This window comes from Gymnogyps californianus, chromosome 5 (genome assembly GCF_018139145.2).
Source record: "Gymnogyps californianus isolate 813 chromosome 5, ASM1813914v2, whole genome shotgun sequence".
In the NCBI taxonomy this organism is placed as follows: domain Eukaryota; kingdom Metazoa; phylum Chordata; class Aves; order Accipitriformes; family Cathartidae; genus Gymnogyps; species Gymnogyps californianus.
Genome location: NC_059475.1, coordinates 40,867,812 through 40,895,385, shown reverse-complemented (window position 1 = coordinate 40,895,385; position 27,574 = coordinate 40,867,812). Strand labels below are relative to the sequence as shown.

Here is a 27,574-nt window from a genome sequence, read left to right as displayed (position 1 = left end):
AACTTCGTATATTTAAAAAATATACCTACCTCAGTGTAATCAGGCTGCGTGAAGGGTGCAAGTAATGTGGCATCACTGTTCCAGTGAAATGGAAATATTTGGATGTTTAGCTCTGCAGGTTTCCGTGTCCCAGAGATCCAGACCTGTTTTTTCCTTGATGAATGAATGACATGAGTAAAGCTGCCTCCTTCTTTGCAATAGTAAAAACAAAGCGGGAGGGAAAATGTGATTGTATTAGCCAGCATGCGATTTATATTCAGAAGATTCAACTAGCATTGTACCTAGTATGAACAATGAATAAAACTTTGATATTGACTCATTCAAATTAAATTATTTGGATAGATAGTATCCTTGCTATTTGAGGATGATTTAGGATTTTTTTCTTTTGCAAATCGCGATTTAAGATAATACAGACAGTTAGGAAGCATCATGTGCAACTTACTTACTCAAGCTATACTACATGAGGTTCATCATAAAAAGACTTTTATATTACAGGATATTAAAACAGCAGCAGTCCCAGTTTTCTTGCAATATATATTTCTATAAAAAGTTTATAAACTAAATGAATTAAACTTTCGCACAAAGTTGATTTTGCATATGAATTTATACAGCAATAGCTGAATACTTTTATCTATAAACACATAACAAAATTAAGGATAACAATTAATAGAAAAATACAAGGCATCTTTGCCATTTATGTTTAGTGTAATATATAGCCAGTCATAAGTTATTAAAAAATGCACAACAAAAGCCTGATGAATACAATCCTTTCTGTGCCACTCCATAACTACTATGAATTTTACAATCAATAGCGGGGGGAGGGGAGGAAAAAAAGGAAACCCTAGATTGATAGGGAAAGTGCTGTTTTGTTTTCCACTATATATTTTACTTGCAAAAAACTTTATTTTCTAAAGAATATGTTAAGCATGTTATTCACACCAGGAATCTGGAATAACTCGGTGAATATTGCATCATTTTAACCACACACATGTAGGTATAAATATATCAACACATTACTAGGTATGTAATCAAATTAAAGCCTGTTTTCAAGAAAACTATTCTTTCATCTTTAGAGTGCCTCACATCTTTAAAGATGTTTTTACTAGCTTTAGAAAGCTGTTATTCTGGGAGCTACTGAATCCCATTTATGTGTCTACCTACTCTCGTCTAACCGTGTAATCTGATAGGTTCCAAGGTTTGAGATACCTTTGGATTTGAATTTGAATGCTTTCAGTTCCCAGTGTGTGGTCTAATTTAATCTTAGCCCAAGATTCCTGTCTCTAACTGTCTAGCCAATAACAACTTTGTAAAATCAAGACAGTACAAGGCAGTAGGCAGGAAAAAATCCAGTTATCAGATATATTAGGAATATCACTGTTGACTTCAGTGGCGTAGGAAGCAGTAGTATCAGCTAATATGTTAGGATCCAGATCCTCAAAAAGAACTACTGTGCCTTTCAAATACCTTTCAAAATCTGTGCCAAAAGAACCAAACAACACAGATCCACAGAAATCTGTGGGTAGAAGTTAAATGTCTTTTGATGTAAACTTTGCCAACCAGATGGCAGTATCGTTCACAATAGCAAAACCTCAACAAGTAAAAATAGACTGTTTAGCTACAATCTGTCATATCTTTTCTTAAAACTGCCTGGCAATAATGGATGTTGTGCAACTGAAGCACTGAAAGTACTTCATGCTATCAGCAGAACTCCTTGAAAAGATACAGAATCATAAGCTACAGAAGGCTTATAGAAGATAGTGCCGTGTATTTAAAATTATATTATTTTTAACTCGTAAGAAGACGTCTAGCAAGTGACAGCAAAAATGTCAGAGCTGTATTGTTTCCTCTGCTCATATCTGATAGCCTTAAGTGCATGATATGCATAGCTTTAAATTTGGGGATACGATATACGTGTTGAAAATAATAGCTGTTGGCCAAATTCCGCATTCCAGTATTAAGTACAACTTCTAACAAGCTCCCAAGAATCCTTGACTGACTACAGAAACAAAAAGTAGCCCTTCTTCCCTTGCATTATGGTAGTATATATAAGAATAAAACATCTGTACTTTAGAGAGATCATTTCAGTTTCATGGTTTTTAGTTTCAAAGTAGTAATATCCAACAGCAGATTTTTGCTTTATTGTTTAGAGTCCAAAAAATCTTTACAGATGCCTCTAATAATATCAGGAACCATCTGCTCCAATCCTGTGAACTCCCTAGTGAAGAAAGTATGAGATTCTCTTGGTTCAGAAGCCATGTCTTTCAGGTCATCCAGAGGTGCCCAGGCAACACCGACAGAGAAGACTGTTATTCCTACCATAAGAAAAAAAAAAAAAGTTAAGACCATTTTGCCTATGGATGCAAGAAAACCAGCCATTTCTACATCCATGAACTAAAAGCGTGTTTCAATACCTGTAGTCTGTCAAAGATGATTAGATTTTGCCACTAAATATCAGGAATTAGAGGATTTGTCTCAGTAAAAATCCTGAAGGAAATACGGTGTATCTCAAGAGCTAGAGTCTTAGTTGGTTTTGTAGTGACACATATGAATGTAGCAGTTAGTTACATTATCAGTCTTGAAACACAAGTAATGCTGCGTAAAATGATTTTGAAAATAAATTTGGATCCTTTGTGTATGCTTAGTGCTTTCAAGCATTGGCAGCCCAATAAGCTTTTTGGCCAAAACTGCGTATTTCCTTCCTAGGTGGTGATGGAGAGCAGGAGTCGTGCTGTATTGGATGGCATCACTGACTGGAGCTGCACTGCTTGGCTCTTTATTTTTAATCTACTAATTTCTCTCCTGTTTAGGGAAATAAGACTGGGTGTATGTTTTTCACTAAGCTGCCATGAGAGATACTACTCATACCTGGCTCCATAGCACTGTTTTTTTAATCCTAATGGAAAACAGTTCCTTGGGTCTTCAATTTTGCTGAATTTAAAACAGGTATGACACTTGATTCGCTCACTGGGGCTGTATTTGCAAGAATCTTAACATTTACAATACAACAGAAATAGGATGAATCAACTTCCACCGCTTTTAAAGATACATCATTTACCTGCTTTTTGTGCAGCAGCAGCAGGTCCTCTAACATCATCGTAAGACTGACCATCAGTCAAAACAACGAGGAAATTTTTGTTAGGTCCATCTTTCATTGGCCCAAACACGTTTCTGGTTGTGAAAGAAATGGCATCACCAGTAGCAGTGCCACCGCTCATGTAGCGAATGTTCCGGATAGCCGAGACGACCTTCTCTTTTGTGGTGTAGTCCGTGAAGCTGAACTCGGTACGCTGATCGTATGTGAACTGCACAGCTGCAATCTTGGAACCAATGTCCGAGATCTCAAAAGCCTTTGCGATGTTGCTGATGAATTCAAGCACAAGGCGGAAGTTGCTGTCTCCAACGCTGCTGGAACCATCTATCAAGAAACCGATGTTGACGGAGTTGTAGCACGTCTTGCTACACAGCATCTGCTCATGTGAACACAATTTTTGGACAAGAGGCTTTACGTATTTGGTAGTACCAAACCAGGTGGGCATTTGGTAAGAGAAGAAGCCGTTGTTTCGACAGACAGCCTGTTTGAAAACAAAGTCAACAGGTGAATACTGACATAGCAGCTGAATGGATAATAATCAGACACCTATGTGATTTTCTTTCAAAGGCAGGTTAGAAATGGAGCCTGATGGTGGGAATTTGGGGTGGGTTTTTTGCTTGTTTGTTTTTAAAGAAATTGAGGACAAACATCTGCAGTTGAAGTCAGTGAAAGCTATAATATAGCTTATTTTATCCAATAATAAAGTCAACCCTGCCCCCGACCTCTGGTAATTTCAAATAATTTAACTTTATTCACAAGAACTGTAAAAACTGGAAATTATAATTATTTTTTTTGAAAGTGAACTAAGTCGTGCTACTGAATAGCCAAAGGATTGGAAGTTCTGTATTTTTGCTCATCCACTGAAAATTAGTCTCTGTGTTTTCCCTTTGAACTTGGTAAGCCCTTTATTTTTTTAATCTATAATGTGTCATAAACAAACACAGCCATACACTTAGGTAGAAATACAGCTCCAGGTCATTCAAAGTAAAATTTCTTTTTCCCTAGCTTCCATAAGATGCATGTAAAGTACAACGTAATTGAGAAAGGGGTTAAACTTAAAATCAGCTCTCCAAGGTGATAACTAATCTGGCTAAGATCAAAATGCAGAAGAGGAGGCCAGGCCTTGGTCACCTAAGGTCATGTCTTTCTGTGCCTATAAGTATGTAAGGGTTGGACCTGCCTGTAATACCAGTGATCAGCAGCAAGCTATCTTGTGCCTAGAAGCAGCAGAGCTGCAGTGCTTCATTCTGTTCATGCCCTGAGCTATGAAATTTCTGCTGAAACTAGACATCTAAAACCTCTCGGTGGAAAATGAGAGGTTTTCTCACTGGAGAGACCTAGTGATTAGAAAGCTCACGTGAGAGTAGGTGATCTGTGTTTGAATTCCTACTCTAACTCATACAGAACAAGATACAAAACTCTTCATCCAAGATTAATGTCTTGCACATGAACTTGCTAGGATGTGTTTTTCCATATTTCCTGTCCTGTTTGTAGTGAAAGTAAGTAAATAATTATCCATAGAGCAGATACAGAAAGATATGCCTCCCTGTCTGCCATTTCAGGCCAGGAGATATCATATCTGCATTTCATTGCTTTGACACATTTAACCATACCTGAGATGATAGGGGAATCTCCTACACTGAGGCTCTTCATGTAATTACAAAGCCCAGGAGCTACAACTTGGTCAAGACTCTGAACTGGGAGGACAGTGGTACCTTTTGTGTAGCCCCTTTAGCAGGAAAAAAAAAAAAAGGTGTTTCTTTAACCTTCCTAGTGCTATTCTTTTAGATCACTTATTAGCAGGGATAATTTCATTGGCTGTTTTGAGACAATATTTATATATAAAAAAAATATTAATTAGTTCATTAGAATTTTAGCATGAAGTAAATTCTCCAGAATTATACCCATGACTGAAAAAACAAGTAATAATATTCTCTCTTACTTTGTCAACAAAACCAATGTCTTGTACCATTCCCAGCTCCTCTGTTGTGGGTTTTGCTACAGATACAATGAATACGTTGACTCCAAATTCCCTGGCCACTATGCCAGCTTCTTCTATATCATCTGAGGGCCAGCCATCTAGAAACACTACAATGATCTTGGGAATTCCTTTGCGTGCTCCATTTTCCAAAGAGAAGAATTTCTGAGCTGTGTGCTTCAAAGCTTTCCCTGGTTTTGAACAGAAAAAGAATATGAAGAAATAATGCATACCATAACGGTACATTTTGGTACCAGTTTCCTATATGAAATTGTGCAGGATTTTTGTTATGATTACAGGTCTAACCCAGTGTAAAAGTGAAATAGTGTCCCAGGAAATTTGATAATAATGAAGCTTGAGCAACCTGTAAGTTAAAAATCAAAAAAAAAAAAAAAAAACCAAACCAACCCCAAAACCAAAACTAAACCACCCACAAACCCCCCCCCCCCAGATAAAGCTGAGGAAGAAATCACTGACTTTTTTTCACCCACAGGTCTAGCTTTGTACTAGGAAGTAGATATATTAGTGCCTGTCAAATGGATTGGACGGAAGAAAGTTGAGGAGCTACCTAAATTTGGTTTGTGAAATGCAACGTATTTGGAATGCTCAGTTTCCTCATTTGGCAAACATCTCTTCACAACCACTTACTACTTATTCCAAGTTTATTCTAACTCTTTAATTAGCCACTCAACAAGAAAGAAACTCTAAGCCTTTTAGATATGTTTTCACTCTGTTCCTAGTGAAAGTTTGATTACTGTTTAAACGCAGGAAGTGATATTTGCACCTCTACTCTAATAAAATGTGTAATAACCAACCCTAACTTCTGGAAATGAAATGTAAGATGTGGCAATGTTCTAGTGGAAAAATGTTGAACCTGAATAAGATGAGTGTGGTATTTAAAACACTTTCTTACTTAACCGAATTATAAGAATTTCAGTATACACACACGCACATGTATAAAAATATATAAATACATATATATATATAAAAATATGTAAAGAAGTCATTTCTATTTATGTGGAAGTATGAACTCACCTGTATTAGAATTGCCTCCTCTGAACCCTAATTCCTTTATGGCAAACAAAACTTCTTTCGCAGCAGTGAAGTTTTTCAGATAGAATTCAATTTTTGGATGTTCACTGTGGAAAAAGAAAACAGAGTAATAAAGTATGTAGTTCACTTTTCATACGGCTATGGCATTAGCAAGCTAAAATACACTTTGAATCTTTTTTTTCTTGGTAATATATATTCTTTTCTATATTTTTAATTACTAAAATAGAAGTATGCTCCTCGCTTAATAATTCTCACAATCCTTAGCAAGAGGAATTATTTACCTGGGTGGGTGAATTAAGAACAGGCTGATACTTAGGCTTATCAAACAGCTGAAAACATTAGGTTGAAAATATATACAGAAAAAAAATTGAACATGCCAAATGTTAAACTAAATACATTTGTATAATTGAAAATTAGCAGATTTTCTACTATTTGTATGAGAAATACCTTCTTTATTAAAAATTCCTGTGAAATGCAGTTTGAGTTATTTAATTTGAGAAGTTTTAAGGTACACTAACTACTGACTCCGTGTAAGAAATGAAAGATTTTAGCTATGTTAAGTTTCCAGATTTCACTTTTGATTTACAGGAGAAAATAAAAAGAAATGAAGTTATTTTTGCCATGCAAAGAATAGAAAGATAAACACTTGCAGGTCAAAGAGCTGCTGCTATGAATAAATGGCCTGATCCTGCATCAGAATCACTAGAATGAACCCCTGTGCCAAGCAGAGTTGGTCTCCAGTGCTGAATCTCATGGCAGAGTAACTGTTAAAATGGTTTTGAGATATAAAGATTATTGCTTGTAAGATTAATTTCTGACGAAGAGGGGTTGAATGTTCAAGGTGCTAAACTGATTACTCAGTTTCTCCACAAATTGTTCCTCACCTTATAGTATTTAAATGCAGGACAGCAAGAGGGGGGTTCATTTCCCCTAGCTTTTGATGTCTACAGTGGACAGAAACTGGATTTTTCAGGATGGAATTCATCACATCCTAAAAGAGGCATCCAAAGTGGTTCAGATGGTTTGTGCCATGAATGTGGTCTTTCTTTCTAGTGACTATAAAAGCAAGCCTAGGGCATTAAATCAGACTCAGACATCTACTCTACAGTTGTCTAAGGGGAGGGGAGAGGCAGACTTTAATGATGAAAGATGTGATAGAGAAATCCTGCGTTAAACTAGCAGATGTTTCTTCTTGAAATAAGTGAGTTAAAGGCTTCTTTGTGCTTCCTTTATTGCAGAAGCCATAGCAAAAGTGGTTAAGCCTTGGAAAACTGCTATTGCTGAGCACTAGCAAACTAAGCTGTAGCTCCAAAAAACCTTCTACCAACGTGTTGGATATTGCAGTAGCTTTTAGACTGTTTTGCAGTCTGTGAACATACATAATAGTATGAACAGTTGGACTCGATGATCTTAAGGGTCTTTTCCAACCTAAATGATTCTATGATTTTATGAATAGTCTTAAAATAGAAAAGTGACCATTTACAATTTGAAAATATTAGCTGTAGTAACCTATAGGTTGGCAAGAGCAGTTTTTTGTTTTGTACATGTACATAGCCATTTGTGACAATTCTCCCTCTACAATTTTTAAAAAGAGCCATCTCTCCTTTGCAGAGTGCTTTCTGCTGTTTTACTAAGATGAGCTACGAAACTGTCAGCAGCAGAGGGGCTGTGAAAAGTCCAGCTGCACTCTCTATGCAAATCTCAAGTATCACAGAGGCAGGTGATCAAATTTGTCATGTCCTTTCACATGGACATCTCAGTGTAGCACAGAGCAAACAGTGCTACAGCTCAAAAGAGTTTGCTTTCTCTCGCTATTCATCAGCCATTATTGAGTGAATACTGTTCTGCAAAATAGGCAGTGATATATTAATTGATTTTTCTTATTAATCACTCAGTTATCTTTTATGTAGATCTGCTCTTACCTGGCCTGTACGACTCCAACGTGAGGCCCTTCTGTTCCAATTCCCAACATCACAGCTACTTTTCCAACAAAGTTTTTCTGCAAATTAAATCTACGTTGGCCGATGTTGTAACTTCCATCAATGAGAAATGCAATATCAGCTTTGCAGTCTGTGAACATCCAAAATAATTAGACTTACTTAACACCAAAAAAATGTTAGGATTTTGCTTTGCAAAAGTTAAATCTGTGGGTTCTTACCTTTGTTTCCAGCCTTTTTATCAAGTGGCTTCTTAGGTCTTTTACCTTCAGTGAAGGAAACAGCAGGGATCATTTAAGAACAAGATGAATGGCCAAAAGTGAACCAGAAAAACTCAGACTCCAAGAATTACATTGCAATCTATCTGTAGTAGGAACTGTCAATCAGTTTAATTATTAAACTTGCACTACTACTGCTTTGCTCCTTGGAGAATATTCTTTTTCAAATGAAACAGTTTAACCTTCCTTTCTACACCTGCCTAGCTGATTACTGAAACGTAGAAAGCTGGGTGGATTGCTGTAACTCACCATCCCAAGTACTACCATTTCTCAGTTAGCAATCCTGCTGTACAGTGTGCAGTTTTAATGGTTTGGAAGCAAACCATGACTTAAACTGTAAAGCCAATGGTCTCTTCACAAACAACATCCAAGTCCGGTATTTGTATATCACTAACCTTCATAAAAACTGATCTAGCCTTTTAACGCAGCACTTTCTGTGGAGGAATTCACATAACATCTAAATTTCTGCTGTGCAAGTCCTGACAGCACTCAGCTGTTGAGTAGTTCTGTAGGAAGGAATGCATTATCTCTGTCTTCTCTGTCACATAATAGGAATGAATATTCCATGAGCTCATGAACTCTTTCCTTCCTTTATGTTATCTGTATTACTTTTTCAAATTCATTCAAGCTTTTTTTTTAATTTACATGAACACTACTGAAATCAGAATCAATCTCCCCGATTACAAATTATTCCTCTTTTTGCTGATGAAAGATATACTGCAAAAACAGATATTGTATATGTTTTCTTCTTTAAAAATAAATGAATTGTATGAAACATGTCATTTTAGCCAGGGATTCACACACTGCAGCACATCTTATCACAAGAGACTTCCCTTGTTGCAGAGATCTCGTACCTGTAGAAGGACGTGCTGTTGATACCGATCGTCCAACTGCTTCAAGCGCTGTGTTCATGGTACCTGCTAAAATATTGGAAGAATAAATTTGCTGTATTTTAGTGTATTTAGATGAAATTACAAATGCTTGAAGAATACTGTATTTCCAAGAACCTTTCTTCATCACCTGCCATTAGCTACTCTGGCAGTAGGACACAGGCCAGGCCTAGACAGATCTTTGGTGTAATCCAGTATTGCACTCCTTGTTTTACAAGTAATGAACTTCACCTCTGAGCTTCTGCATTTGAAACAACAGCAGCTGATGAGTAATTACAGCATATCTAACTGATGAGAGGTTTTGAGCTGTAGTAGCCATTATTTCTAGCAGATAAATTCAGGACTTGATCTGGAGCCATGGATTTCACTTACAACCTCACCAAAAGCACCTGTAATTCCAAGTTCTTAGCTATTAATTTGCAATGGACACTACACAAGGATTACTAGTATCTTAGAGATAGTAGGCTGAATTTTAGCTATGTAAACAATAAGAATGCATTAGAGAGGTTTGTTTCCCAAACTTTGAAAAAATGTACCAGAAAACACATACACTTTAATATTTTTGAGACCACAACAACATATATAACCAGTAGGCTGCTTTATACATTTTTATGAGGGTGGTTTAACCTCACTCAACTGGCAGGGCATGATAACTGGTTTGCAATGGGGCACAGTATCTCAACTATGCAGACAAAAACTTCTGAAAAAAACACTATGTCACACTGTAGCTTAATGACCACATCACATCTAAGTTGATACTATTGCTGTTTTTGGAGGGTCAGTGTTCTGTTTGCAGGGAACGCTGCACAAGCTCTTTGAAGGGCCCGACAAGCGCTACTGCCTGCACAAAGGCAGGCAGGGGGAGAGAAGGGATAAAGCCATATGGCTGGCAGCGGTAGGAGGACAGGACTGCAATAGCAGGATTGAAGCACTGGCTTTGATCAGCTTAAACTGTTGTGGAGCTGCACTGTCAATTGCCTGCTATCATGTCATTATATTCTAAATAACTGTGATCCATTTTAATGTATTGGCTTCTGCTACAGACTAGCTAGTCTAGCTGGAATAGTATTTCAAGGAAATTGTGGAAAAACAAAGATAAAATAATGAATTAAAAGTGGAAACTTTTATCACTACACTTCAGATGACAGCAATCACATTTGTTTATGCATACAGGAGCATTGAAGAAGTTTCCTACAGTTCTGTTAGTATTTCAAATATGGTTTGCAAAATAATAAGTGTGATCCACCTACGAGTCACTGAGAAAGACGAAGCCCATCTAGCAAGCACCTGAGACTGGATCCCATTGGCATTTACAGCAGGGTAGTTTTCCTGTCCTGGGAGAGTCTGTACCCTTACAGCTCCTCCCGCATTGGTGATCACCCCCCTGAGATACAAAAACAGTTGTTATCAATCAGACATTTTAATCATAAGAAAATGCAATACAATTATACCATCATTAGTATATTGGACACTAGTCTCCTGAAAAAGACGCCATACAGGCAGGCAGTTGTGTTCAGGCTAAAACAAGCCATAAGTTGCTGGAAAGACTTTTAAAAGAAACTATTCTGCAGACCACCACACAGACTTAGGGGAAAAAGGTCAGGAAATTCTAACATTCTGGCAGTGTTCAGACTGATGCAGAAGAGTGATGTTTCAAGGCCATATCAACTCCTAAGTGACAATAATAGGCATCAGAACTGTTCAGGTCTCTTTTTATGTGCTACTGAAAGAATGGTTATTATTTTTAGAGGCCAAAAGTCAATGTTGAGCTTCTCTAAGAGGGAGTAAAAGCTTGATGCTTTGTAGTACTTGGGCAGGTACAGTACTGTGGGAGACAAACAACCATTTCAAGACTATTTAAACACAGCAATGTGCGCCTTTGTGTTTATTTTTCTTATCTGTTTGGCTTCCTGCTTGAAAAGAGGTCCCAGCCTAATCTGATTTAAAACATTGTGAAAGTAGAAAAATCAAGACCAGAGTTTAGAAAACTTTGCATATATTTCTGGTAATATGAGCTCTGCGTATCTGTGGCAAAGGCAACTTCCACATACATCTCCTTGTGGACTGCTGTTAAAATACATTCCTCATTCATGGATGTGATTTGCATTTCCAAATTGAACTGTGGTTATATATATTTAATTCTTGTAACTTGGAAGGCTATGATAGTAGTTTCAAAATATACAGATATTTTGTCATCTAGGAATACTGTGTACAGTATAGAGACAGAGGAGCTTTAGTAAAGTTACCCTGAATTAGTTTAAAATCAGATTACAAAGTTGGCAAACACAAACAGCACTTTACAGTTCTTTAAAAAACAGTGAGACAAAAATCAGACCAGAGCCTCTAACTGGTTATTTTTAAATGACAGGAAAATTCAGTAAGTCAAAATTATCTTTGGGAAAAATAACACATTAATGTATTTAGAATATTTCAGTCTAATTAGACCATAATTTTCTTCTCCAGTACGTGGTTCTCTTTGGCATTCAAGCCTTCACTAGTGTCTCAGTCTTAACGGATAAGGGAATATGTGTCAGAAACAGAATATATGTGTTTAATTGGAACAGTTTCTAGTTTAAGTTTATACTTGCAATTTTAGTGAAGCTACTTTGGGCTCACATCAGCAAACCTGATCTATGACCAAGTTAGCTCCCAAGAAGAGCTTAGTATCTCTTCCCACTTCCTTTGTTGTGGACTCGCAACTTTGAGCACTGGCTGAATTAAACTCAAGGCGACATTCATACTGAAAGTCCAACCTAAGAATTATTCCTGGAATCAGTGATTTCAGCTTATTTTAGGCACAGTGTGACCAATTTTGCCTATATTGTTCCATTTTGTCTATTGGTCTTTTCATTTTGATTGCCATGTAATCGTTCTGGGAGAAAAATAATAATCTAGGTAGTCTCCATTGAATTTGAAACCTTTCCAGTGAAATTGGAGTAGATTTATTTGCTCCTTATCTATTTATTGAAAACATTTGATTCTGTATTTCATCACAAGTCATAAAGCTCTAGATTGCCTTCTGAAGATACATTATTTCCATATAACAGCTCTGCTATATTTTTAATGCAAATGGGGGGCTGATATTAGATGTGAATATAACATGAACTATAGCTTTATGAAAGTTATTCCTCTTTTCTTGCCATTTTGTTCTGTAGGTAAATTAACAACTGTTTAAGCCATCTTTTACAATCTCATCAGTTTTACTTTGGATGTTTCTTCCAGCAAGTTTACTCAGAGTGCATGCTCATATATGCTGAAGTGAAATAAACCATATTGTCAGTCTGCCTTTGTATTCTGAATCAGATAGATTGGCAAATTCCTTTCTGCAATCATTTACAATTGACTTTAAAAGTGAGATTCATCGTGTGTAGATCTGCAGTGGTATTTAAACAGTGAAGAAGTGCCTATGCATTTCCTCAGAATGATTCATGTCATTACAATCTGCTTTGATTTTCACCGCTGTTCTTTGCTCCTGTGTGATTGACTTGCATGCCCTGGCTGTTTTGATTAAACTGGAACTCTGCAGATTTTCCAGGAACGGCTTTCACTTCCTGACTTGCTATGTTTCATGCTACCACCAGCACTACTTGACAGCAACTTTATATAAAAGCTGTCAGTCCATTCTCTTGCCTAGCGTCACTGTTAATAAAAAGTCATAATTTATACCTAAATGGTATTTTTCACTCAAAAATGCACACAAATTAAACAGAAAAGCAGATACACAAGGAAGAAATCCAGTACCTCACTGCACAATAGCTCATGGAAGAAAGTATACTGGTCAAGGGCAGCAGAAGATATAGGAAGGTCTTAAGAAATATAGGAATTTCATCTAAAACATACTTAAAAATCTGAATTGAGGTAAACAAGCAGATGGGATTGAAGCTTTTTAGAGCCTCATGCACCTCCTCAAAGTGCAAGAACTGTTTATCTGCACTCTCAGAGAAAGAGATACAGGGCTGGCTTGCCTTTGCTGAATTTTGAATGCGTTTTTCAAGGAGACTGTGCATCAAAACTGATGCCTAGGCCACAAAGAGACTCTTCCAGCCATGGGAGATGACCCTTATAGATGCAACTGCAGTCAGTAATCTTAGACACAGCAGTAGAAAGCTGAAATACCATCTCCTGTTAAAAGAGAGAGGAAACACAAGATTTTCACCTGGTGAAAATCTTTTTCCTCTGGGTAAATTTTCCATTGTGTCTTAGGATTTGTAAGAGGGGTGACAGATTTGGCCACTGGAGAGAGCACTTTTTGCAGCATGCTTATAAACTATTTACTTGTTTAAAAATGTTGGAGATGAGGCCAAGCGGCTGTTCCCTTAAATGGGCTTAGTTCTAAGTGTAAGGTAAGGATCATCTAGATAAAATTGTCTGAAGATAACAAAACATTGTCAGTGAAATAGACAAAGATTGTTTTTCCCCTTGTTGTATGATAGTGTTAAAGAGTGAGGAAAAATAGATTTGAACATAGACTAAGCGTTCTATGCCAAGGAAAAGTCCCAAGCCCAAGGGCAGCAGCACTGCAACTGGGCTGTTAAAAGAAGTATGCATTAAGCTGATTTAGTCTTGCGGTCCAGAAGCAAAGTGTTTGCTCAGAAACTCACATGGTATATTTTTATGCTAATCATTATGCTCATCATATATGTCTATAGGTAGGCTATCTGCTTTTTCAGCAGAAGGGAGAGAGCAGAAAGATGAAGGCCTGCCATACTACCCAAGAGCATAATTTTGACCTGAAAGTTCCTGTTCCCATTGCTAACAGAGTGCTGGCTGTGATAGCAGCTGGCATTTCCTGTAGGGTCCTTGGATGAAAACAGTTACCCTCAGAGACTTAAGACGAGACAGCTGAATTACCTGAATTCTTATCTTTCCTTCCTACTATCAGCAGCTGCATCAAACTCCTTCCACATCATCCACCTTTCTCCATTACTCCAAGAAGCATCCTCTTCCTCTCCAAACTGCTGCCTTCAGTCATTGATACGGAGCTGCTCAGGGTTTCATGCCAGCATTCTCTGGCCCCCTAGGTTGTACTCTTTCTGTCTCCTCTGCACCCCTATTGCTTTTGGCAGGAAAGAGGGCTCAGCAGCAGAAGCAGGCACTATACCAAAGTTTCCCAGGGGATCTACAGCTGCTCAGAAATCCCTCTGGCCAGACAAGCTTTTTGTCAATATTCTTCTAGCAAACACTAGGGCAGCTCAGCGGCCATTCGTGTTTGTGGTCACTTTGTGGCCAGCTTGGTAATACCATGATATGCTTTTGTTACACTTGAGTTCTGGGACCCCAATGTTTAATTAGAAATGGTTCCACCCTGTGACTACTTAGGAAGGTTATGAAAAAATTTACATGCTTATTTAGCATCTAAAAACTACCACGTTGGGCTAGGTCTCCATTTAGTGGAATTGGCACTAGAACAGACCTGCACAAGCTGAGAACCTAGTCCTTCATTTGACCTTCTGATTATTAATCCAATTAATCACTCAGTGGTAGATTTAACTCAGTTCTTCATGCCTACACAGTGTCAGCCTGGTAGGAGGTTCTCCATTCTTCTCCCAACAAATAAATCTTTTATTCTTCTGCCCAGAAAAAGAACAATATTAAATAAATATTCTGTTTCCTGAGAGTAATTATACATAAAATGAGGGGAGAAAAAGAAGAGAAAAAGCCAACTATAACAAACTAACACAGGCAGAAAGCTTATTCATCTGTAGTGTACAGAATTATTCATAGCTGAATTCTGCTAAACTCTTTACACGCATTATATAGTGTTTTCTTGTGTTAATAATTGCCTCACAGTAATGGAATTACTCATAGGAATAAGCATTATTTGGTTTATATAAAATTAAGGAATCTGGCCTCAATTTGGACCTGGCACACAAACTGGAGTGTATGTGGAGGGGGGAACTGACCCATGCTCACGCAATCATTTTCAATTTAAAATATAAATAAGTACTGCTCCCAAGACTGATGTTTCTTGAAATGGTGGATAGTTGTCTGACTGCTTTGTGTAAGATAACAGCAACAGTCATTGTAGTGGCACAGGCCTGGTACTCAACAGTGCTTAAGGTATAAAGCTATGTTGCACTCACCATGCAATGTTGTGTAGGGTATACCCAGTTTTAAACTAGATTGCGTTGTTTCAGTTATTTGGAAGAAATTTATGAAATTATCAAAGCATGTATCTAGTTACATCACGATAACAGCAAATTACAGTGATTACCTATTAGCAATATCTTCTTGGAGTTACTTTGACATCAATATGGAGCTTAGCCATTGCTACACAGAGCAAGAAGGAGCAAGTATTTTGTATGTTTTTGTTGAATTTTGCAGCCTGCACTGAAATTAGCTGAGAACTAAACAGCTATCGCCTCTTCTCCATTCATCAATCCTTTTTTACCAGGACTAGTATTTATGGCTGCTAATAGTTGCAGCAAAACCAACAAAACTTTCTCATGTAGCAAATTCTGCTCCAAGTATGAAAGGCCAACAGGACTAGTAGCCCCCAACTTAAAGGTAGTCTTCAAAAAACAGCAGTTCTCCTAAACAGAAGATTTTCACCTATATTCTGCTTTTTCAAAATGCTTTACTACAGTCTATCATATTCAGAAGACTTGAACATTGCTAATTTACATCTTTACTGGAAGACACAGATTAGAAGGGTGAGTATATTTTAATCCCTTCATTGCTATTAGAGCCCTCATTGTTCTCGCAATGTCTGTGGAGACAGATTGTTAGATGCAGGTTTTACGAACAGGGGTGCACATTTCACAAGTAGTATAATTTATATTGACACTTACTATGGAAAAATACAGATTTTTCTGTACTCCTATGCTTCTGGGCTGGAGAACAGTAATACACATAGTTTATAAGGTACAGACTTCAGTGAAGAGCTAAGTGATGTATAAATGCTTGTGCTTTATTATCTAGGGGAAGACTATTCAAGTCTTGAAAAGAAATCTGCATCTTCCATTTCTTGTACCTCCTCCTTTTGTAAAAGTATTCCCCAGCTGTGGCAGAACTGAGCCCCACCAGCTTCCTTTGGTGGGACTTCTCTAACAGTCAGTCACCACTGGCATGGAAGGTTCAAGACCACTGCCTAGTTGAACTGGTTAGGGACTTTTGCGACTTTTCAAAACACTCAAGTCTTCAATCACTTTGGAAAAAGGTCTTGATAGCAAGAGCATTTTCTCTTTAAGTAAAGACATCTTTGGCAACCAGTAAAGAAACAGAATGTTAAAATAAATGGCTGCATTATTAAATACAAACATTGTCTGTGAAAAAAAGACAATGGGAAGAAATCTCAGTTTTCCTATATTTAAAAAAAAAAAAAGACATTTGATCCAGACATTCTTTCACAAAATTCTGTATATACCTAAACTAGGAAAAGTGAAGAACTGAAGTTTAACTTTTTTTTTAAACACTCATGAAGACACTTAAAGCACACTGAATGGAGGCATTCATTCTTTTTGCAGAAGGATTGAAAGGAAGACTGTTCTAGCAATAAACACATGGAGACATGTAATTATCTTTGAAATTAACTCTTAAGCTTTAAAAACAAATACACAGACCCCCACAATACCTCCCAAGTTCTTTCTAGCTGCGCCTATAGTACCTTAGCTCTTAGTCTCCTTTACAACATTTGAGAAATTCAAGACAGAGTTTCTACTCAAAACCCCTCCTTAAATCCAATTTAAAAAAAATAGTTCATTTTAGTTTACTTTGGAGTTTAAATACTATAAAAATAGCTTGAATTTTGGAAGTCTTGTTAAAAGTTATAGGACTTTAACTGACTTTAAATAAGCTTCTGGATAGTAATGATAGCCCCCTAAATATTATTTAAAATGCTTAGTATGTATTTTATGGCATTTAAAGTATCAAGCAATGAATGTTAACTCAAAACCCCCTTTATTTTCCTCCTTTATCTTCCAGTAATTTATTTATCTGTAAAATTTTTGTTTGGGTTGTTTGTTTGTTTTTTAAATAAAAAATACTCTATCAGAGTTCAGCATCACATCAATATATTCTGAAAGAGTTTCTTTCTGTTGCTTGAGGGTAAAAAAAAAAAGATTGAAACTATTCCCCCATTTTTTTTAAATACAGTTTTACTTAAGCTTTTAAGAACAGTTTCAGCCTTTCTGCAAGGGCAACAGTAGTGTTATCTGGAATATACAAATATAATAAGATGGTGTGATTTTTTTTGTTTGTTTGTTTTAACTGTAGTTTATGTATATGTTAACATGAATGTACCTAGAAGCTAAATAAAACTAGTTTTAAGAAGTTCAGTGATGCTCAAAAAGATTCTGGATAACTTACGTTGTAATCCACAAATGCTAATGAAATCTCATTCATAGGAATAGGACATTAAAAAAGGTCTCTGTAATATAGTATGATACCTCAATATAATGATTTGTGTCAAGAGTACCTCTTGAAACCCAAGTAATTTAGATTATATGCATGATGAAGTCTTACTTTTAAATATATTCATAATATTTAATAACAGAATTCTCAGAAATTAGAAAAATTTGGGCAGGATGATCTAGTCTGTACTTTTGCTTCAAGATAGGATCAATTATAGTTATCTAGTTATTCTAGACAGATGGATGTCTATCTGTTTCTGGAAACTGCACTGTCTATTGCAGTTCCTATAATATCCCAGGCCATCTAGTCTCTGTCCGCATTGTTAGACTTTTCTTCATGTCTAATCCAAATTTCTGTTGCTGAACTGCCAGTCCTATCTTAAGAGTCATAACACCTTATAAAGTTTCAAATCTACTTTGTGGTAGGAAGTATATTGTGAAAGGTCTAAGCAAACAAGTATCATGTTGTACAGCCAGTTAATAGATGAAGCTAAAAATCCTCTTTTAATAACCAAAGCTTTCTCAAAGTATTAAAATCAAAGTCTGAAACTCCCTGTAGACTGACAGTCAGGAATCAATTTGGCTTCCACAGGCATCTGAAATAGATATCTCACTGTCTCCAGCTGGTTTTGTCCAACATTTCCTTATTAAAAATTGATCCAAGAGAGAATTTACCTTGCAAATAAGTAATTAAATCTTTTTTTCTTTTTTTTGAGGAAGGACAAAAAGAAACAAACCAATCCAAAAAACCCTCAGATAACTCAATAAGATATCTGCCAGGATGTTTTCCTTCCCCTGCGGAATCATTATTACTTTTCTAATGACATCTATTTAACATGGGTTATCTGGATATTTTTCTTAGTCTTTAGTTTTCTATTTGATACAGAAGTGAATTCAGCTAGATACTGGTCTAATTAAGAGATCATTAAGTAGACTAACACCCAACAAGCAACTGTCAGAAGAGAAATGCTGGAACAAAAAACCACAACACTGATTAAAAGTAATAGTCTATTGACCACATTCAGCCAAATCATGGGTAGGTCTGTTTGGATAGGAGCTTAAGCTAATTTCAACAATTTCAGAAAAAATGTCATGTAAATGAAAGTCAGAAAGTGAATCTGCTTTTATTCTCCAGTTAGTTACTATTCACACTGTATCCTTCCATGTCTACCAGTGACACAAAGTAATCTTACAGTGAAAATGCCTCTGCTGCTGTGCCATTTCAGACAAAGCTAATAAAGTCGTTTCAGGAACACTTAAACACAACTCAGATAACTTGCAAGCCACCCAGCCATTCTTTTCTTCCTTGTTTTCTCTTCTCCTAATGACATTCCTATTGAGTTAATAGGACTCCCCAAGTCCAGAAAGATCTTTATGATGATGGCATCAAAAAGTTAAGATTTAAAAGCGTGGGTAGACTATATAAACTTGCTTAACACATTGATTAGCAATCGTCTGACTTACCTGTGTATGGCAGCTCCGCAGATACTGGAAAGAGAGGCATAAACTCCATCCCCAAAGACATAAAATTGCCATAGAGGACAGTTTGCTGGGCAAAAGACATCTTCTGTCTCCTTTCTAAGGTCAAGTCCTCTTGTAAAGCACGTGATAGCAGTGGAAGCTAAAGAAAAAAGAACAACCTGTGACCTGAAAATCTTAAGGGTTTGTTGTTGGGTTTTTTTAATCTCCCTACAGTTTCCAAGCTTAAAGCAATGTTTGAATTTGAAATTAGGTACAGTGTCTCATCTTATGCTCCAGTACGTCTGTAAAGACATCTTTGGAGCTTATGAATGTACAGTTATGACAAGGAAGAACACTTTCAAATTATTTATGGGAAAGAAGTGGCAGAAAAAGGTGGAAAGGGTAAAAAAGGAGCAAACAACACTAAAACAACATTAAAATAATATCCAAGGAATATTACAGGAGGAAAAGCAATTCACATCTGTAAGTTTACTGCAGAGACGGAAGGGCAAGGGGAAGACCTTCGAGGGCTGGTGGAACACCGGAGTGGGTGGCACTCTCCAAGGGAGAAATGAAATGACTCTGACATCCCCACAGTAATCTCCAGCCATATGACATCTATGAATCACTTGGGAAACTCTGAATCTTCTCTCTAGTGGCATTCATGAAGCAGGTCGACAGCAGCATTTCCCTTAGCCTCTGCAATAAATCCTACTGAGGCCAGTGTAAAAAAAGGAATACCCATCTCCTTGCTCCAGTAATACAGTAACATCTAGAACATTCATATCAATTCATTGCAATGAAGTTTACATTATTATCATTGTGCAAAGCACTGTCAGATTCACCCAGTGAGACAATTTATTTATTCAGCTGAGGCACATGCATTTTTCACATAGAACTCTGCCTTTTTTCCTTAAAAGTTGCTCCTCAGGCTATCATCATTAAGCTTTCACTGTGCTTGCATGTGTGCAATGTAGGCATGCAGACACAGATTTACACCAGTATACAGTTTTGCTTGGCAAACTGATGCTTTTTCGTTTGAAAACTTAGAGGTCATTATCTTGGATACTTACTGCCATCCTACCACACAGACAGCACAGTCTGATAGCACAGCAAATTAGGGCTTTGGCTTAGATCGACTTCAATTCAGCGTCATAAGTTCAACCCATGACTGGATATTTATTCTGAACTCCTAAGAACACATCTCGCCCTTACTGAGCACTAAAAGGTGCAAGAACATTATCTGTATGCACTCAGAGTATTACTTTTTCAAAATATTAAGATGAGAGCTGACAGAGGCTGGCCAATGTATCGGTGCATACATCACAGCATTAGATCCCAAGGAAAGTATGTTTCAGGGATCAGTGATGTGTCTCTCACCTGCTCCCCTGCCCACTCTTTCCACTCTTACCCTAGGGTGTTTACTGACCCCAACATGAGCTGCTTGTATTTGAAAGTATTTGGAGCATACGCTGTTCCTCATCAGCGGATGGAAAAGATCATACCTCTTGCTAATCCCACTGACTTTGGAACTGAAAAGCAGAACAGTTACAGCTGGAAGCGCACAGGGAAGTGTGTCTGTTCATTCTGGCTGCATAAATCAAACACATACATTCATAGACCATGCATGTAGTTTTACTCTTAAGTATATGTAATCCTCGTTAATGCTATACTGAAGTTATGTTAAACTACCTAATCACATCTTCCTGAAAAATCTTTACTACTATTTGTCAGCACAAAGATGTGACTTAAATATGCTAAATATATCTATGTAGTCCAGAGTAAGAAAAAAGAAAGCAGTAAATACTTCTTCATTTTCCCTTTCTCAAGATAATAAAAGCTGTCTACCCAGCAAGACCCTGTAAAGTGATTTAATCTGATTCTCAAGTATCCTAAGAAATAAAGAAGTTTCTTTTCGGACTTACAGTCTTACCTACTCACATCCTCTCCATGTTTAGTCTTATACATTTGCCTTAAAAACGTAAGTCTGAAAAACCAAGCAGAATCACCATGCTTATACCTAGAAGCTCCATATTTTCATTGTTAAAAGTGCAATATTATTGGTGTTATGCTAAAAGAAGTCGATTTGCTTTGCTGTTTGAGTCCCCTAATCCTTTCCTGAAAGTTCTACAAGTGTGTTAGCTAATCACTGGGCACTAATCAAGTAATATCCACCAAATGACAACTAGCAAGACCATCAGAATAAAACAGCAGCTGGAAGGCTGGATATCCTTGGAGGAATCACTGCAATGAGCATCACTAGTATATCTCTGCTCTCACAGTACTGCTTTCGCCATGCACCCTGCAACATTTTTCCAGCCTCTAAAAGTGCAAGACACCACAGGAAGTTTTAATACCTGTCATTTCTAATGTACTGTACTTGACTGAATTCCTTGGCAGGCTGTGCATACAAAGACAGTAATTAGACATGTCTAGTTAACTAACCCTTTATCACTTGGAGATCTGTATTTCCCTCACTACCAAGTACTTACTAATTACAGTCATATATCAGACTAACATTTTACATAGCACAGAAGATGGGGGGGGAAATCTCGCTGTGTTTTCCCTGGCTATGAAAACACAGAAGTCCATTGTAGGCCAGCCATGGGATTTTTAGGTACTGGCAACCTAAAAACTGTCATGATCCTTGTCTACACCATGAGAAGGGGGCTTCTGAGGGAAGGGAGCAAGTTGCTGCCATGTGGACTGAAGAGCTGACATACTGTAGCTAGGGGTTTTAGCAGTTCATACCTCAGTTGGATCAGCACAGAGGTAAAAACACACACTTTGAAGTACATGATGCTGTTAATTAAAAAGCAAAAATTTCATTTTGTTTTTTTATGTAGGTAGATACAGTTTTCTATAAACTATAATTCTATAACTGAGACTAACATTAGGAATGTTAGGTGCAGTATCACAATGAGAAGTACTGGGTATGAAAATTAAGACTTCCGATATCAGCTCTGCAGTGGATTTTGTTCTTCCCTGTTAGTTAATGTATCATCAACTATCCAACCCATAAAACTACAAGTAGTCCATTGCAAACTGGAAAATGTATTAATCGGGTCTGAATACTAGATAATATAGAATAGTTCTTTGCCAGCTTGCATTCTAATAATTCTCCCAAATTTTGTATGTGATATTACTATTAAAATTGAAGAAAGTGGTTGTTTTTGTTAGTCTATCCAAGATACTTCATCATAGCAGAAACCGCCAAAGAGCTATATAAAGTAACTGAGATAAATGCATATGTTTTAATCACTGTGATTTAAGAATGCAAGAGCAGTAGCAGTGGAGGCATTTCTCTAGATACTTATGTGATCCAATACTCTAAATCCATGTGGTTTAGGAAGAAGGAAAGATAAGCTCGTAATTTACAGGAAAGGACTCGGTCCCAGACTCCTAACCATTCTGGACTCTGATGAAGACCAGAGACCTACATTATGTGATATAAAATTAGGCCTTCAGAACTGTAATAAAATAACCATCTTCCCATTCTGTCAAGACACACACTCTTTAAGCCTCACAGAAACACACTACATCAGGGTACACCATAAAAATGAAGTACAAAGAAAAGAAGTTGTATTTCTTCCTGATTTAAGCCATATTTAAAGGTAGGTATGAATGTCTTCCATCACTGTTGACCTAAAAAAGAAAAAAAAAGCAAAGGCTCACTTCTTTCCTAAAACATCCATCCGATAACCATGCTTTCAATGATTCCATCAGTTTCCATCTTTTTGGTGCCTCATCCCATGTACTCTGATTTGCCCTGAATAGCTGTTTCTTACGCCCACCTATAAAAGTTCTCACTTAATTTTTGACAGAAGTCACTAATTTAAAAGACTCTAGAAAAATAAAATCCATAGCCAAAATCTGAGCTTTTCTAATCTTGATGTTTCCATGCATTGCTTTGGGAAAGCAGAATTTGTTTATGTAAAGGAAAGAAAGAATCCCTATGTACATTATTACAAAAAAAATTAGGGATTCCTAAGAGTAAGACAGCTTTATGAGTCATAAAATAGAGAAGTACATCCCTATTATGCTTCTTATTGCTTTTAGTATTTAGTATTGTTTCTTTGCAAAACAAGATGATCTGAAGTCCTTTTTTATCTTGAGGATTCAAACAAGCCTGTTTTTTGTATCTTATGCAAGGAATACTCCCACAAACCTTATCCATACTAGAAAAAAAGACGTACTAGTAGAACTATACCTGTTTATATTTTGGAAAACATGTTCACAGATTGCATGCTAATTCCTGTAATCTTAAGTACATATCCTCATCTGCACAAGAGCAATAGGATTTAAAAAAAAAATCTGGTCAGGGCTATATCATTCATTTCAATCTGATGCTTGCCCTTTTCTGATCAACTTAAGGTCGCTTATCATCACATGCCAATGTTCACCCACCCATACAGTCCCGTGTACGGTAACCAGAACTGTTGAACGCAGCAGTATTTGTATGCATTTCAGGGGGAGTATAAGGAAAGGTGTAAGATCCTTTAAGATCTCCTCAAGTAGTTATGAGCCTAAATACAGCAGATTTTTGAGGAAACTAATGTTCTTTCATTACTTTGAACAACAGAATTTAAGCACTTTTATAAAAGTTCCTGCAAGCTTCTAGTTCAATAACCAAATGCTGCTGAATTTGGGCTCAAAATAATGGTAAGAGACAGTATCTTACAGTAACTGTTCACATTTTATATTACAAACACATCCTGGTACCAATATTCCATTTTGCCAATATTCCCTTAACGTTATTTTAGCTGGCTCCAGATACCTTCAGATTACAGTGGCTTCTTCTCCAAGCCTGGGAGGAAGCACTACAGAAAACTTTTCACTTGTTTCCTGACAGACTGTCGGCACTTCATCTGTAATGCACCTGTAAAATAAAAAGGAAAGGAATTTGGGTTGGAGTAGGTTTTCTATTGCTGTGCATTTTTTTCCTTTTTTAGCCATATCACTCCTGTGATGTATAGCTATTATCAGTTTAGCACAAAAGAATTTTGCAAAGGCTTGATTGAACACAAAATGAGCAGCAAATCCTGCTTCCTAATGACTGTGAAACCCTGAACAGCCATTCAGAAAAGCTTGAGGTCACTCACCTTCTGCAGGCCAGGCCTGCATCTGGAAGTGCATCCTTCTGGAGGCTCCTGCCCTCCCTTGGTGAAAGGGTCTGCTGGGAGGGGCAGACAAACCGCTTGCGTCCGTCTGGGGCATTATTTCTTCAGCTGCTTCCTACGGCTCCTGGTTCCCGTGGATTGACTCTGGCTCCAGGAGAGCCCACTCTCCAGCAGCAGGGATGCAGTCCAATAGGGCATGGTGCAACAGGCAGCCCCTGCCCTGCTAGGCATCTTAAATATGTTCTTTTGCTTTCCAGGTCAAAATAATGGCAGTGCAGGTTTAGAAAGGTTTTAATCAATTCCATGGTCAAAAATATGTCGGAGATCCTCAAATAGCCAAGCACTGTACGAGTGCCTTTATAACACACACAAACACACACTCCCACTCACTCTTGCTATCAGCACTCCCCTTGATGGGGACACTTGTCGCCATTGCTCTTCTTCAACCTGTGCCAGGCGGGAGTTTCACCCCCGTTTGGAAGCGTTCCCGGACATCCTCCGTGCCCCTCTGCAGCCTCCCCCGAGGCCCCCTCCCGAGGAGCCCGACACGGCGGGGCCCGGCCGGCCCCCGGCCCCGGGGGCAGCGGCAGCGGCGCCGCAGCTCGCACCGCTCCCCGGGGCGGCCCGTCCGCGGCAGCGCCCACGCCCCGCGGGGCTCCGGGCGGGGGGCGCCCGTCGGGGACTCCCAGCGCATCCCGGCGAGAGGCGGCCGCAACCGGGCGCGCCGGGGAAGCGCCGAGCCGGTACCGGCGGCCAGGCGCCCCCGGGCGCCGTCACCTCCCGGCGGGGAGGGACGGGCAGAGACGGCCCGAGGGGGAAACCCCCCGTGGGGCGGTGGAGGGAGGAGAGCGGCCAACTCACCCGAGCCGTCGCTCCCGCGCACGGGGCTGGAGAGCAGGAAGGCGCCTGCGAACAGAGAGGGAGCGGGTCGAGTCGGGGCGATGCTCCGCGCCCGCCCCGCCGGCTCCGAGCCGCTCCCCGCGGTACCCACCGAGGAGAAGGGGGGCGAGCCACATGGCGGCGGGGCGCGCCCGCAACCCTGGGGAGCCGAGAGCAGAGGCGAGGAGAGCAGGACAGCACAAGGCAGCGTGCCCGCCGCGCCGCGCCGCCCCACCGCGGGCTGCCGTCCCCTCCGCGCTGCCCCAGCGCCTCCGCCGAGCTGTACAGCCGCCGGCAGCCGCCGCGCCCGCTTTAAACCTCTCCCGGGGCGCATGAGCACTGGGGCGGGCGAGGGTGGCCGGGGCGGGAGGGAAGGAGGGAGCGGACACGGGGCTGGACAGCCCCATCGCTGGGCAAGGCCCGGCAGGTGCTGCTGTCCCTCCCCCGCCGCGCCCCTCCCCTGCTCCTTCCACCTGGGCGCAGCCCGGGTCCTCCGGGAACGGCGCCCCAAAGCCGCCTCAAGCAATCGGGTCAAGCAATTCGCCTCCCTCCCCGGTAGCTCACCGGCTCCGGACAGGCAGCGGAGGCATAAGGACCTTCCCGCGCCCGGCCAAGACGCCTTTGCCGTTTGCCTTTCCACACCTGCCCGCGCACGCCTCTAACTCCCTTCCGCCTACGGCTTTTGAATACCTACTTCAGATATCTTTATTATAATTATTATTGAACACCTTGTTTCAGATATCTTTATTCCAGGTGTCTTAAGAAATGCGTGTGAGCTATCAGTTACTTCGCCACAACGTCCGGCCTTTCCTCGAAAACGAATGAAGGGGCCGAGCTTTCAGGCGCGCTAACGCGGCTCGTCCGGTGCTCGCCCCCGGCTCCGCGCCAGCGCGGGAAGCGCTGCCGAGGGCAGAGCGGCCGCTGCCCCCGGGGCCGCCCGCCCCGCGCCCGCCCCGCGCCCGCCTGGCGAAGCCGCAGCCGTGCTGTGGCGTTAACTCGTCCCGCTGGGCGCTGCAGAAGGGAGAAGTGGGGAAATTAACCCTAATTTAATCTTTCGAAGAGGTGGAAATACCCTAACCGGCATTATGGTATCGTTTGTATTTGGTCTAAACTGTTAGCGTAAATGTTACAGGTACCTACCTTTCATTTAAGCAAAACTTTGCTTAAATCAAAGAAAATAAAACAAAAACACCTCCCCCCCAAAAAAAAAATCCAAAGCAAAAACAAACCAAACCAATCAAGCAAAAAACTCCATTTTAGAGCTTGCTTCGTTTTCGTAGTTCAGTGCCTACATGCATATGTGGGGTAAAGTATTAGCTGGCACGAGTGTGAAATAATCAGATTACTTATGAATGGGTGAGAAGAGAGGCAGGAGTGCTTTTATTTCAACGAATGCCGTAAAGTCGTGTTCCTTGCTGGCTGCCGGCATCCGCTGTTTAACTTCTGCTGGCACGGCTGTTCCCAGAAATAAACTTTCAAATATACATAAACTTTCAGAATTCATAGGAATTAGCATGTTAGCGGATTTGCCGGGGCAGAAAATTAAGCGCAGGCATTGCAGTCAGCTCCGGGAGCGAGCGGGCACGGCAGCAGCCGTCTTTTGGGAGGCAGCTGATCAATGCAACTCGCTTTCGGGCCTTTTTTTTTTTTTCTTTTTAAATAACTGGTCGCATAAAAATGCGCACTGTGAAATATCTCTTCGTATAATTGAAAATAAATATATTTGAGAACTCTGCGATCCGTTCAGAGATATGCGGCCCATAGAGCAAACTAGGAAGCACGACCAGGTAAGTTAATCGTAATGTTTTTTTTCGGAGTTTAATTCAAGCAAAGCGCAGAAGCGGTAAGAACACGATCATCCCCCCCCCCCCCCCCCCCCCCCAACTTTGATCATCCCAGAAACGCATTTTTATGCTTCCCACACAGGATAAAGGTGGCGATGCTTCCCTCATGACAGGGTCTTCTCCTACGGGAGTATCTCAAATGCAAAATTATTCAAGGCACTTGGTGCAGATGTCAGGAACTTCTACTGGCGTTTCTCTCAGCTTCTCCGGATCCCGAGAGCTTGTCAAGGAATTACCGATCGCCAGCAGGCTCCCTCCTCAACTAGAGGTTCACCCGAGCGGGTCGGTCATCTTTCGCCTTTGGTGATCAACTAAAGAGTTGGCAATGGCCGCTAAAAACTCTGTCCCCGAGCTCGCCTCTCCCTGAGGTGTCTCCCACAGATGCAGAGGGTACTCGGTACTTTTCAGAAATGGTTCACGCTTTCTGTTGCAGCCCTCGGATCACGGTTTTCTTAGAGCTGCGGTAGTTAAGAGAGAAAAGGGCTTGCTTAATTTTTTTTTATTTTATTTTTTAAAGAAAAGATTCTGGGAAGCCAAACGGCGTGTTAGAGAAGATGCCTGCCGTGCGGCTAGCAGCGCCGACAGCGTGTCTTCCCTGTTGTCTTCAAGTCAACGGTGGTAAATCGATGACCGCCCCGCTCCCTTCCCGAAGCCCTCGCCCTCACCGCAGCTCGGGGAGGGACGGGGCCGAG

General features: G+C 39.7%; 1 protein-coding gene across 1 annotated transcript; it reads right to left on the bottom strand.

Annotated features, from left to right (window-relative positions):
* Window positions 1-582: 582 nt before the first annotated feature.
* COCH (cochlin) lies at window positions 583-25,209 on the bottom strand. The gene is made up of 11 exons (XM_050897640.1): window positions 25,151-25,209; window positions 25,021-25,065; window positions 19,043-19,199; window positions 10,478-10,611; window positions 9,192-9,254; window positions 8,281-8,325; window positions 8,045-8,192; window positions 6,105-6,208; window positions 5,034-5,260; window positions 3,056-3,572; window positions 583-2,312 (listed from the first exon to the last, which is right to left on the bottom strand). Exons 1-11 carry the CDS (start codon window positions 25,173-25,175, stop codon window positions 2,137-2,139), a joined length of 1,641 nt encoding a protein of 546 aa, XP_050753597.1. The 5' UTR covers window positions 25,176-25,209; the 3' UTR covers window positions 583-2,136.
* Window positions 25,210-27,574: the final 2,365 nt, after the last annotated feature.

Coding starts and splice junctions, on each gene's coding strand:
- COCH (XM_050897640.1), bottom strand. CDS start 25,175: ATGTGGCTCGCCCCCCTTCTCCTCG. Junction 8,193..8,280: donor TAAAAAGGCTGGAAACAAAG/GTAAGAACCCAC, acceptor GGATGTTCACAG/ACTGCAAAGCTGATATTGCA. Junction 6,209..8,044: donor GTTGGAGTCGTACAGGCCAG/GTAAGAGCAGAT, acceptor CTTTTTCCACAG/TGAACATCCAAAAATTGAAT.